The sequence below is a fragment of the Diabrotica virgifera genome, chromosome 6, assembly GCF_917563875.1.
Source record: "Diabrotica virgifera virgifera chromosome 6, PGI_DIABVI_V3a".
In the NCBI taxonomy this organism is placed as follows: domain Eukaryota; kingdom Metazoa; phylum Arthropoda; class Insecta; order Coleoptera; family Chrysomelidae; genus Diabrotica; species Diabrotica virgifera.
Window position 1 is genome coordinate 204,159,112 of NC_065448.1, and position 13,891 is coordinate 204,173,002.

General features: G+C 33.6%; 1 protein-coding gene across 1 annotated transcript in view; it reads left to right on the top strand.

Moving 5' to 3' along the window:
- LOC114328537 (inter-alpha-trypsin inhibitor heavy chain H3) overlaps window positions 1-6,495 on the top strand; it is a 90,632-nt gene extending 84,137 nt beyond the window's left edge. The window contains exons 14-15 of the mRNA XM_050653668.1: window positions 4,566-4,737; window positions 6,344-6,495. Coding sequence (XP_050509625.1) covers window positions 4,566-4,737; window positions 6,344-6,389 — 218 coding nt within the window. The 3' untranslated portion in view covers window positions 6,390-6,495. The remainder of the gene's footprint in view (window positions 1-4,565; window positions 4,738-6,343) is intronic.
- Window positions 6,496-13,891: the final 7,396 nt, after the last annotated feature.

Consider the following 13,891-nt stretch of genomic DNA (forward strand, 5'->3'; position numbering starts at 1 on the left):
CAGTGAATTAGACCAACCATTAGTTAGTTGTCCGCTGGTATAAATTGTATTGAAAACGAAGTTATAGCCTCTAAAACATTGCTATCATTTATAAGCTTGTATATTTCAGTTGGAATTTCATGAGGACCAGTCGCTCTGCCATCTTTTGATGATTGTATGGCTTTGATTACCTCAGAGCGTATGGCGTCATATCGGGAGGTGAACTACTCCTATCGTCAGATATGGACTGGTGCAACTAATCTTACAGGGAAAAGTAGAAGGAAAACTAGGACCAGAAAGGCAAAGGATTTCCTGGCAGAAAAATATTTATACATAAAATAATTGTACCTGGTTCAACATAAAAACCACAAGTATTTTCAGAGAAACCAATATCCGAAATGGATAGGCTTTGCAAGAAGAAGAATATGTAGGTAATACCCTAGTCCCACGAGAAACTAGGGAATCGATGTCACTCACTGCATCACCCCTTTTGCCGACCGAATACTAGAGGAACCTTGGTGTCACCTACAATATTTCCATCAACGGTGTCACCTGATACCCAGAATTGAGTCGTCGTTACTATCTACTTTATAATTCTCAATTAAATTCGGGTTCCAAGATCTCCCTAAGGGGAGCAGAAATAGAGGGTAAAAAATGACAGCATACATGAATATGTGGGAATAAAGTGTGAAGTCATTACAATCAAACAATTTACAGGATATCGTTGTATGTAGAAAATGGACAAGACAGAATACGTTAACAAATCCTAATGTAGAAATCTAAAAACGATTAGTTTAGTTCCATGGAACAAACAAGGAAAGAAATAAACGCTGGACATGTGAGAGGAATATTAGGAATTTATTGACAGTTTAGAATTTCTTTTTCTTCTTCTTCTTCTTCTTCTTCTTTTTGTATAGGTTACATTCCATGTAAAATTACTCAGGCAAAAAATTTTGGATCTCCGATTTGTCTGAAAATTGGTATATAGCTTCTGCGGGACGTAAAAATAAGATATTTAAGGTCAAAAAATCTTCTTCTTCTTTTTTTCTCAAAATGTTATTTTATGCGATTTTACAGTGATTTTGTGTTTATTTAAACAAATTTGCATTTTCTGTCTTAAAGTATCAATGAAAAACATAATATTTTAATAGAAAGGACTCAAAAATGTCACTATATGGCATTATAACAAGTTATTTTGAATCAAAACAAGTTTTTAATCAAATTTTATAGTGTAAAAACGTTTAAATACCGTTTTTTACATTTTTCTCCATTCCCAAAATACATCATCATTGATTTGGCTGAAAATTTGCCCACAGATAGCCAAAAGATAGGACTTTAAGCGGTTAGAAGGATTTGAATTATATTATAATACCAAAAAAGTTACATGCAGTAATATCAAACCCAAAAGTATATATTAGTCCAGTCGGGATAGCATTTGACCTTGAATGCCGAGCTGCCAGAAATTTTATTTTCCTGATCTTTAGGGGAGTCAATAGTAGTCTAAATTTAAAATCACGAATGAATTCCTCCGTTACGTTAGCCGTCATCTTGATTTTAAAGGAAAACCTGTTTTGCTCAATTTCTCCGCCATTTTTAACTTTTCGACAAAAATGGTAGGAACTGAAATTATTCCAAATAAATCGTATTTACAATTGTAACAATTTCTTTTTAACAATTTTTGTCGTGAGGTCGATATTTTCGAGTTAATTTTACTTACAGTAGACGCCTATATTTTTGACTATATTGCATGTAATATTGCATGTAACTTTTTTGGTATTGTAATATAATTCAAATCCTTCTCACCACTTAAAGTCCTATGTTTTGTCTATCTGTGGGCAAATTTTCAGCCAAATCGATTATGATGTATTTTGGGAATGGAGAAAAATGTAAAAAAACGGTATTTTAACGTTTTCCACACCATAAAATTTGATCAAAAGCTTGTTTTGAATCAAAGTAACTTGTTATAAAGCCATATAATGACATTTTTGAGTCCCTTCTATTAAAATATTATGTTTTCCATTGATACTTTACGATAGAAATTGCAAATTTGTATAAATAAACACCAAATCACTGTAAAATCGCAAAAAAAAACATTTTGAGAAAAAAAGAAGAAGATTTTTTGACCTTAAATATCTTATCTTTACGTCCCGCAGAAGCTATATACCAATTTTCAGGCAAATCGGAGGTCCAAAATTTTTTTTGCTCCAAAATTGAATGATTTGAAATGGAATGAACCATAGACATGACTCTGTCTGTGTTTTCAATGTGCCTATAGTAAGTTGTCGTTCCATCGTTTTCGTGGTCTTCCCACTGATCGTCTTCCTATTGGGGAACCGTCTCTCGCTGTCCTGACTACCCTATTTGTTGTCATTCGGCTTATGTGGTCATTCCATTCTATTCTTCTGTTCCTTACCCAGTTATTAATGTTATCCACCTTGCATCCCCGTCGTATATCTGTACTTCTAGCTCTGTCCCAAAGAGTCTTACCATCGATTTTTCGAAGCGTTTTCATCTCCGCTGTTTCGAGCAATATTTTTGTCCTCCCTGTGTCGGGTCGTGTTTCTGCCGCTTATGTCATTATTGGTCTGATGACTGTTTTGTAAATTCTGCCTTTCATTTCTTTTCCGATATTTTTATTTCTCTATATTGTGTCATTCAGGCAACCTGCGGCTCTATTTGCTCTATTCACTTGATCTTCCACTTCTGTTTCGAGTCTTCCGTAGCTAGATAGTGTGATGCCTAGGTATTTAAACTCCATCACTTGTTCTATTATCTGACCTTTTAGCTCCAATTTACATCTTATTGGATCTGCTGTTATAACCATGCATTTTGTCTTTTTTGAGCAAATTAACATGTTAATTTTTCTGGCGATTATGTTGAATTGGTGCAGCATACGTTGTAAATTATCTTCACTTTGAGAGATTAGTATTGCATCGTCTGCATAGCAGATTATTTTAAGTTGTTTTTCTCCCATTTGGTATCCTTTTTTAGTTCTTACTTTTTTATTATTTCGTCCATGATCAGGTTAAACAATAAAGGACTCCCCCTGTCTTATCCCATTGCCGGCTTCAATTGGGTCAGTTAGTTCATCTTCCACTTTTACCTTTATTGTGTTGTTCTGGTAGATGTTTTCTATCGTTTTAATTGTTCCCAGAGGTACCTCTTTCGAGTATAACAAGTGGATAACGTCCTTTAATGTGACCCTGTCAAATGCTTTCTTAAGGTCCTCGAAACCTAAATATGCCGGTTTGTTGTATTCCAACGATTTCTCTTGAACTTGCCTCATTATAAATACAGCGTCAGTGCATGACCTTCCCGACCTAAAGGTTTGATTGGCAAGGTTAGCAACCTACCAATCGGAAAAACGAATACTGCTCAAAGAAACAATAGAATTTCTTGAAATCATTTAATATTAGATATTAAATATTTAATATAAACACGTATAACAAAGTGGATCCCAAACCCTTTCTTCACTGTGTCATTAATTTTGACGTCATATAGGATTCTAAGAATGTCGCAAATCATTACATGACAGTTTAGTTAAATCTGACACTGACAGTTGTCAGAATATTTATATTTATATAAACATCAATATTTATACAAATATTTAGCAGAATATTAATATTTAAAATATTTTAATGTAAAAATAATAAATATAAAATCAAATTTCACTATACAGTGTCCGAATATACCAATGACATAAAATAATTTATATTTACGTCGGTGCAAAGTACTAACCTAGAAATTACCTACAATTGTCATTTTACCCTAGAGAGAGTGTCATTCAGAGCGAAGTGACGACACCATCTTTTTTATTTGGATTAGTGCTGTTTCACTCTTACGCATAGTAAAGCTGCTACAGTTGTCCTCCTCTTCCGTGACTATGTTCACACTGAATGTCATTATAGATTCTCGATACAATGTGTTAGAAGGAGATGCAGCAAACCAGTCCCCTGAGATCTTGTCGTCAGGAAGCGCGGAAGGTAGGCTCCCTCTATGTTAATATATACCTCTATGATTTTACCATATGATCTTGTAAAAATACTGTCACAATCTGTTACTTTTGTGTCAAATAATCTTCATTCTTATCATTGACTAGTTATAGTCGGTTCGCTAAACTCAGACACAACTGGCTAGTGATTTTAGTAAGTAATTTTGCCAATTTGGTAAAATTGGCAAAAAATAATTACTAAATAGTTAATAATTACTAGATAGTTAGTAATTTTGCTAATTTTGGCAAAATTGGCCAAAAACAAAAAAATTACCTACTTAAATCACTAGCCAGTTGTGTCTGAGTTTAGTGAACCGACTATATCTATTTAGTTAGAGTATTATAATCGCCAACCAATTATACATCTACAAGTAGGTACATATAAGTCGTTTTAATATGCAAATACCCGTCAAGGAATACATAATTTTCTAAGTTCAATGCATAATAATCACAGAGATACGTTTTTTTGCCTGTCACTTCCAACTGTAATGCGTTAGAAAGAATTCGTTAATCTGTGACGCACTGAAAAAAGGGTTTGGGATATCTATAATATATCTTACTCATACATTCGACTGATCATATTTCTTCCTTATAGGTGAATTAAAACTTGGTGATGATTCATTAAAAATTGCTGCCACTGAAACTTGTCCAAAAACTCCCGAAGGCAAAGAAGGTGTTTGCTCTCTCATTAAAGATTGCCCTCAAGTATTCCCACAATTGGCTGATTTCGAAGTATACAAGACCTTCTCCTGTGTTATGCAAAAAGAGTAAGTTATTTTAGTTACTTTAATTTTTTTTAATACCTATATTGTTCTAAGCATTGTGGTATTGTAGCGAGTATTATAGCAACCAGTTGTAGAACTGTCCGTAATGTGAGAACCTAACCTCAGGACAGGCAACCCACGTGTTGTGGGGAGTAGGGGTGGGGGTTATTGACAAAACACCGGTTTTTGTTTATACCGGTTTTTTTTACTTACGGGCCACAAAAACCGGTTATTCCAATAACCGGTGTTCGGTTTTTTTTTAATCAATAGCCAATACCCAGTAGTTATATTTATATGCACTGTAGTTTGCAATACTCCATTAGAATCGATATCAATGTTATCGATATCGATACTATTGGAAGAATACATCAATACCAAGATAATTAATCAATATGTAAAGGGTTCAGGATGGCTTATATCAGAGCATAATCTCATGGATGAATTCATTTCTCATAATGTGTTCGAAATTTATCTTTCGAGATTTGATGGTGGGCTCGGTTATTCTTCATTCTTCTGAGGATCTTCTCATTTACGACTCATCAGTTCAAGAAATCTTAAGTATTTTTTGATATACATAGCAATATCTCAAATACTTCAAATTTTCTGTACATATCTCCGTTCAATATCCATGATTAAATACCGTAAAAAATGACAGAAAAGACGTAGCATCGCCACATTCTTCTTTTTATACCAAAAGCGAGGTTGTGGCTCTTGAAGGAGGCCCTTATCCGGTTGAAGGTGAATCTAGTTTTCTTAATAACACTCTTATCCTGGTTGTTATTCCATTCTTTATTCATTATAGTGCCGAGGTAGCTGTAGTTCATCATTCTTTCTACTGGGATTTTGTTGTCGTAGACTAGGCCTTCTAATATATTTTTGCTAATAATTACTATGATCTTTGTGCTCTATATTTACAATAATCTACAATTTTGGCACACTGATGAAAAGACAGTCGATCTATACTAATAAAATCCTTGTTTATTCTCCAGTCAATACTAGGTTTGAAGAATAATACCTTTTATATAGGTACTAGCTATCTAATTTATAGATGCTTTTATTTCAGTTTATAGACGTTTCTCTGTAAATATATGATAGTGGATTAAATGAACCCCATAATATATAAAAGAACTTCTCCATTTTTTCTCTCAATTCATTAGTTTCCCAGAGGTAACTTATCCGGTTTTTCACCGGTTATTACTTTAAAATGAAAAAACCGGGTCAAAAAAACAACCGAAAAACCGATTATTTAAAACCGATTATTTAACCGAAGTAAAAAAACCGGTTTTAGGTTTAAACCGGTAGGTTTTTCCCATCCCTAAGTGGGGAGTACTGTGATGCATGATGTTATATATAGGAATATTTTAAGCATAATTTTCAATTTAATATAAAAAAATTATTATAATTATATATTTATATGGTTTTGTCACCCAGATATTTTGGTGGCTTAAGCATGTCAAAAACCTGTTAACAGCACTGATGATGAACTTTTTAGTTCCAAAACGTTCTGTAATGTAGCCCTTTTAGGGATTTTTAATGAAATAAACCTTTTGTAAAGGATTTTACTATTTTTTTTAAATTATAAATTATACTAACTTAATATATTTTTCAGATATTCTGGAGTCTGCTGCCCAAAGAAAGCTGAAGTGGCTGCTTAAGAATATTGTTGATTGTTGTTATTTTGTAATGAAATCTAGAAGTTGTTAAAGTTTATGTTTTTATAAGGGTAAAATTTTTTTTTTAAATAAATAAATTCATCTTTAACTTTTTTTTTATTCTGCCCTAACCTGTGTTGGACTATTTTAAATAATTATATTCTATTTCTACTTATATTCTATAATATTATCTTTGATGATATCAGTTTTTCTTATAAGAAGCTATTAGAATAAAAGAATATGAAAAAAATTTTTTTAAGAAACGCTTTTCTTTAGTTACGAGTGACTAAAATTAAAAATATTATAAAAAAAAATCAACCAAAAAGTAAAAAATAAAAAAATTGAAAAAAATGTAACACATTCGTCAAAGAGTGGCGCGTCTTCATCGAATGAACGGTTTTCGCCCCACGCTTTACTTTAACGAATGTGTTAGATTTTTTCAATTTTTTTATTTTTTGCTTTTTGGTTGATTTTTTTTATAATATTTTTAATTTTATTCACTCGTGACTAAAGGAAAGCGTTTCTTAAAAAAAATTTTTTCATATTTTTTTATTTTTTACTTTTTTAAACATTAAAATATATCGTCATGTTTCTTAAAATATGTATAAAACATATGATATACTAACATGAAAAGTAGTCGGAATCGGCAAAAAATTTGAAACTTTATTGTTTATTTATGAAGCATAACGTAAACAATTAACGTAAAAAGTGATATTATGTATAGTTCATATCATTAGCTACAATCCGTAAAAGTTTCAAGTTTTTACATTGTAAAAAACAATAGAATTTAAGCATTTTCCATTAAAATCGTTTTTTTTTTATTTAAACAATTAATAAACATAAAATTTTTTTTATTGATTATTCGTGTATTGTTCCCGCGAATGCATATGTCTGCAAATTTTCATTAATTTGCATTGGAGAAAAGGCACTCAAATTAACGTCTAAAGATTTGACGCAAACTATTGAACTAAATAAAAGCGTTTAAAAATCATAAATGTTATAGTAATAATTATCCATAATATGATGACCTTTATCAAGGTAAACATTGAAGCGTTTTAAATGCCGGCTCTGATGGGGTCAGGGAGAAAATTAACTACATGGATACTGGGGGTCGAAATGGGGCTAAAGAAGAAGGAACAGATACTCAAACCTTCTTTTGAGAACGGCGCATCAGTTGGTTATTCGGGGAGCAGGTCGTGAAATCGTTTTAAGGAATGGAAGGGTTTTAGAAGAACTAACTACTATTATCAAATAAACAAAGGATACTTACAGAGAATTGAGGACCTTCCTAGTATTTAAAAAAGACGCCGTTTGGAATAAAATTCTCCGATTCAATATTGGGTACTTACTGGACATATTTTCGTACTTACAGGTACCAATTGGGGTGACATTCATGTGAGATTACTCTTTTGGGTCTAATTGGGCAACTTTTAACTTCATCCTTGGCTTCTATGCCATTTTCGCTTTTCTTTTTTACTAAAACTCAATTTCAGTTTTATTAGAAATCTGATTAATAATTGTCCAAAGGGTTACAGAAATAAAATAGGTACATTGCTAAAATATTTATTAAAACCTCAAAACTTTATTTTTATTATTTAGAAAAACATATTCTCAAACAGGAAATACAAACTTTAAGATTTTACCATGGGAATGACAATAAAAAAATTATAACCTTATATGATTTTTATAATACAAAAAATATTTAAACTTTATTAAGCAGTGTATTTCAAAACAAGATTTGACCTACATATTTCAAAGTCATGTAGCTGTCAAATGTCACTACATATTATTTAATTTACATACTGTTAGGGATTTATTTTTAAAAAAATATTCTGATAACTGTAATAACAAAATAGAACAAAGGATATTTAGATATTTAACATTTTCTTAACTTCAAAATTTTTACCATATCGAAAGCAATCTCTATAAAAATATTAAAAAATTTTACCAACTGCAATTCTCAATATTCACTTGGAATTTAATCACTTTTAGGAACAAAAATGTAAAGTACCTTTAAAAAAAAAACATCTTGTCACACCACACTAAACCAAAAATTTCCATGTGTCAATCGTCAATCAACAAGTGGGCGGGGTAGACATTCAATTAATGACGACGACAAAGGAAAGGGCTTCAGAATATCATCTCAATGGGAAACAGGACAAAAGCGGGAACTAAACCAGACATCTCATCGGGAACTTCAACTAGAGAATAACATTGGACTTCAAAAAAGAACAGAAACTTCCACCACATACCGGTCATCAGCTGCGTCGCAATTCTGGGTATCCATTCCATGGGCTTTTCACTTTAAAAATCCAAAATTATGAAGTGAAATTTATCACGGATATTCTTCAATAGTCACGGAACAAATTGTAAACCATTCAATTGGCTTCACACAGCGATAATAGCTAGTTCATGCCGGTAAGGTGTGGCTTCTGTGAGTTTGACGTTAACACGGTGTGCCCGGTTCAAATATCCATTTCGAACTGACTCCTCTACCAAATTTCTCGCGCGCAATCACGTCACTATCCATTTACGACTATACAAATTTTATTTTTGTTTTATCGATTAGCGTATCACATGAAACGGTTACTTTTTTTACAATTTATTTGTTTCATGTTTCACGTTTAATGTTTCACGTTTAATGTTTCACGTTTCATGTTTCTTTGATGTGCGGCCTGCCTTAAGGTACGTATTCATACGTGGGTGCTCCGTAGCAGCTCCACATAGTGGATACGTTGGTGCTCGCCGCTCGGCGCTCACCCTGTTCGATTCAACCGGTTGCGATTTATATATATATATATATATATATATATATATATATATATATATATATATATATATATATATATATATGTTCGGAAAGATTTCCGCGGTCAGGTAAATGAAAATTACTAAGTTCTCGGGAAGAACCGCGTTGAGAATTTATAACTCGACGTTTCGGCACCCTTTTTGGAGCCATTATCAAGAGGGGTATGGTTCCGTTCGAGTTCGGGGTCTCAATCTGCCTACTCCCCTCACTCGTGACGTACCAGTAGTGTCTTGTTCTCTAGGAGAACGGTCAAGCGGCCGATCAACCCAAAATCTTTCTACCTTTTATCAAAGGTGTCACTGACAAGATTAGTAGAATTCTTACCCCTCTAAATATCAAAACCGTCTTCACTACTCACTCCAAGTTGTGCAATCTTGTCAGATCCGTAAAAGACCAAATCCCCAATGAAGACCATGGTGTCTACGAGATACCTTGTTCCAGTTGCCCACGGACATACATAGGACAGACAAACCGACGAATCCAAAACCGTATCTACGAACATTCCATATCTGTAAAACATTCCGACACTACTTCAGCCCTTGCCCAACATCATATTCAGACAGGTCACCAAATAGATTTCGAGAAAGCAAAAACCATCGCCCCTGTCCGCTCCTTAAAATCGAGAATCATCCGTGAAGCCATCGAAATTGAAAAACGCCCTCACAGCCTAAACACACGCGATGACGCCAAAAGACTGCCGACAACATGGCGACCGCTGCTTCGGCGAATCCCCACGTCAGTCGATCCCACTCAGGCCTCTCCCGCGCATACAGTTCCCGCGCGCACTGAGAGTATAAAAGGAGCTACACAGGCGAAGACAGGTCGTCACTCGACACTGAGGAGTAGGCAGATTGAGACCTCAGTGCCGCTTGACCGTTCTCCTAGAGAACAAGACACTACTGGTACGTCACGAGTGAGGGGAGTAGGCAGATTGAGACCCCGAACTCGAACGGAACCATACCCCTCTTGATAATGGCTCCAAAAAGGGTGCCGAAACGTCGAGTTATAAATTCTCAACGCGGTTCTTCCCGAGAACTTAGTAATTTTCATATATATATATATATATATGTAGGGGAGCGCCTGCCGTATCCATTTGAGCAGCTACATTGAGCACGGAGCAGCCACGTATGTATACGTCCCTTCGTGTTGTTTGAAATATGCAGTAAGGAAAAAATAATATGCTCCCTCATGCGTCATGGGATACCAGGTTTATCACGGCAGTTTATGCATCTGTCAAAACGTACCATGATATGCAATTTTAAAAAGCAATGATGGTATGTAAACGTACGCAGGGCCGCGCCATCTATAAGGACGGAGAGGGGCGGTGCTCCCCGGCGCCGATCTAAAAAGGCGCCTGCAGGTGCTGAAAAAAAAAATTGACAATACCGAAATTACCAGAAATATTAGTAATATTTTATTATCTTGTAAAATTGAAAATTTACCAATCGCAGGTAGATATAAAAATAGCAGTTATTATTACTTTGATCCCATAAGTGTACGAACCGTTATTTCTCTCATTAATCTGAACTATTAGTCCATTCACTCACGGTAAAATATTGCAAAACCTCCGGATTTTAAAGAACAGCTTGGATTAACATGAAATTTGGCATACACACAGCTATAATGTCAAAAAAGAAAATGTTATTGTGTCGACGTGGGATTTTGCCCTAGGGGAGTACCACCCCTTCACGGGGTGAAAAAATATACGTTAAAAATAAGTCCGGAAGTGGATAAACTGACGAATTGTATATAACTATAAAGTTAATCTGGTCTATAAAGTTTTTATATTACTTAAGTCAATATCTACTTTTCGAGTTATTTACGAGTGAATCTGTTCATTTTTCAACAAAAAAACACGTTTTTAGACGGTTTTTCGCAAATAACTCAAAAAGTAAGTATTTTATCGAAAATAGATTCTTAGGAAAAGTTTTCAAAAAAAGGCATTTCTTTCAAAATTTCAAATTATTTTTTTTTATTTAAAACCAATTTTTTTCAAAAATAAGCACTTTGAAATGGTGAACCTTCCAGATCATATAAATATACAAAGTGAAGTAAATTGTAAAGCTGTAACGATTAATTTAATTTGGGATGCTAATTAAGCGGAGATTTTTACGATGTTTTTTTACCAAAAAAAAAAGACCAACTTTTTTTCAGCGTTACTGGTTTACTTTTGCTGCTAGAAACTTTTTGAAAAAACAATAACAAAGCTTTTTGTAAAGACTTTAAAAAGTTATAACGAGTTTTGCCCGAAAAGTGCTTCATTTTTGCGTTATTTCACGTTGAAATGTTCGATTTGGAATTTGACGAATAAGAACCCACTTTTCTCGAGCTACAACTCTTCCTCTACTAGATCTACTGACTTCATGCGTGCACAAGTTTTTAAAAAAAAATTTATAAGCTATATTTTTGCTAAGAACATTTTTTTCAATAAAATACACACTTTTTGTGTTATTTGTGAAAAACCGTTTAAAACCATGGTTTTTAAGTTGAAAAATAAACATATTCACTCGAAAATAACTCGAAAAATATTGACTTAGTGAAAAAACTGTATATGGAACAAAAGTTGCTTAGAGTTAGTCAGTTTATCCACTTCCGGACTTAATTTTATCGTGTATTTTTTCATCCCCGACAACGCAATATCAATTTTTTTCTTTGTTATAAATTAACTATGGGTATGCCAAATTTCATATCAGTCCAAGCGGTTCTTTAAAATACGGAACAAGAAAAGTAAGCAAATGGACTATAATAATAATTATATATTCATTTGTTCTCTGAGAATATAATCGTTGTTTTTTGTAAATATTTATATTATTCATAATAACTTATTAGTACAGTAGAACGTCAATAATCCGGATTAATTGGGACCGGACCCCATCCGGATTATCAAATTATCCGGATTATCGAAATTACCTCAAAAAAGGCCAGTATACACATTAAAGTAAAACAAACGTTTTAAAATTTTATGTTTTCTCTTGTACAGTAAAGTGTCTAGAGGTGAAATTAATCAAAATATTTTTTTATGTTTAAACACTGTATTGTAATTAATTTATAATAGCACCATGTGTATTACAGTAAAAACATTAGACACTATTGGGCTTTTAAAAAAATGTGTAAAATATTTTTGAACTGCGGTAGAGGTTCGTTTTTCGCAGCGAAGTTCTTAATTTATTTTAAAAGAATCAGATATTTTTGCTAGATACAAATCCGGATTATTGACGGCCCGGATTTTTGACGTCCGGATTATCGACGTTCTACTATATATTACTTTCCTGCTGCTGAAAATCTAAGAGCAGAAAAAAAAAGGTTACTCAGAGGACCATGCTAACAATCACAAGGAGACAGAATACCAAATAATATCAGACAAAGAACAAAAATCAAAGACATAGTAGAACATGTAGCAAAAAAGAAGTGGAGATGTGCAGGTCGTGGCAAGAACACCGAACAACGGCTAGACTAAAAGATTATTGGAATATGAGACCGCGGGTGGACAATCGGTTAACGAAGCAGAGATCGACCACCAACGCGCTGGAGTGACGATGTAAAGAGAACTGCCGAGAACTGAAAAGCTGATAGCTCAAGATAGGGAGACATGGAGAAACTTAGAGGAGGCCTATGTTCAACAGTGGACGATAACGGTTAGATTATGATGATGATACTTTCCTAGAACATAAAAAAATAGTTTGTAGGTATACCGTATAACGATTCAGTAAGCTACAAAAAACTACTTACAAGGGAAGGAGGAAAGGGGCGCCTAAAATTACTTGCCCCGGGGCGCTTGAAAGCCTTGGCGCGGCCCTGAACGTACGTATCCATACGAGGGTGCTGCATGCTCGTTGTAGCAGCTCCACATAGTGGATACGTTGGTGTTCGCCGCTCGGAGCTCACCCTCTTCGATTCAACCGGTTTGCGGTTTATACAGGGTGTTAGTAAATAAGTATGAAAAACTTTAAGGATTGAAAACTAAACTACACGAAAGAATAATGAAAATTTGCTCTATAATCGTATGTCCGCAAATGCTTCATTTCCGGGATTCGGATACGGGGTGTTTAAGTTTTTATTTCAAACTGCCATTTTATTTATTGCATTAAGACCGGCTGAGCTATGAAAATTAAATTTGGTCGGTTTTAAAAGGTAGTTATTGCGCATTTTTTGACATACAAATAACAATTTTTTGTTCATCATTGGCGCGCCTACGGGTAATGGTCTGAATTTTTTTAAAGAAAAAAACAGTACGCCACTGAGATATTTCAAATTAAAAATTATTTTTGTATTCCACATTTAATTTATGATAAAGAACCTTTGTTGTCTTTTTTTTCATATGGTGCACCGTTTTTATGCAAAAATAAAACATCTTCGCGGATATTTTTCATTTCTTAATACATTATCAAGAACTCTCCAATATAATAATACCAAACTAGAACAATAACAGAAAATATTACTAAAAAGATTTTAACTAGGTACAAAGCTACAACAAATGTTCACAATTACCTCCTTTAAAGCTGACAGAATAATTTTATATTCAGCATTGGCGCGCGTATAGGTAATAGTCTGAATTTTATTAAAGAAAAAAATAGTACGTCACTGAGACATGTCAAATTAAAAATCATTTTTGAATTCCTCGTTCAATTTACGACAAAACATAGTTCCAGCCTATTTTTCATATCAGGCGCCGTTTTTATGCAAAAAAATAAAACAT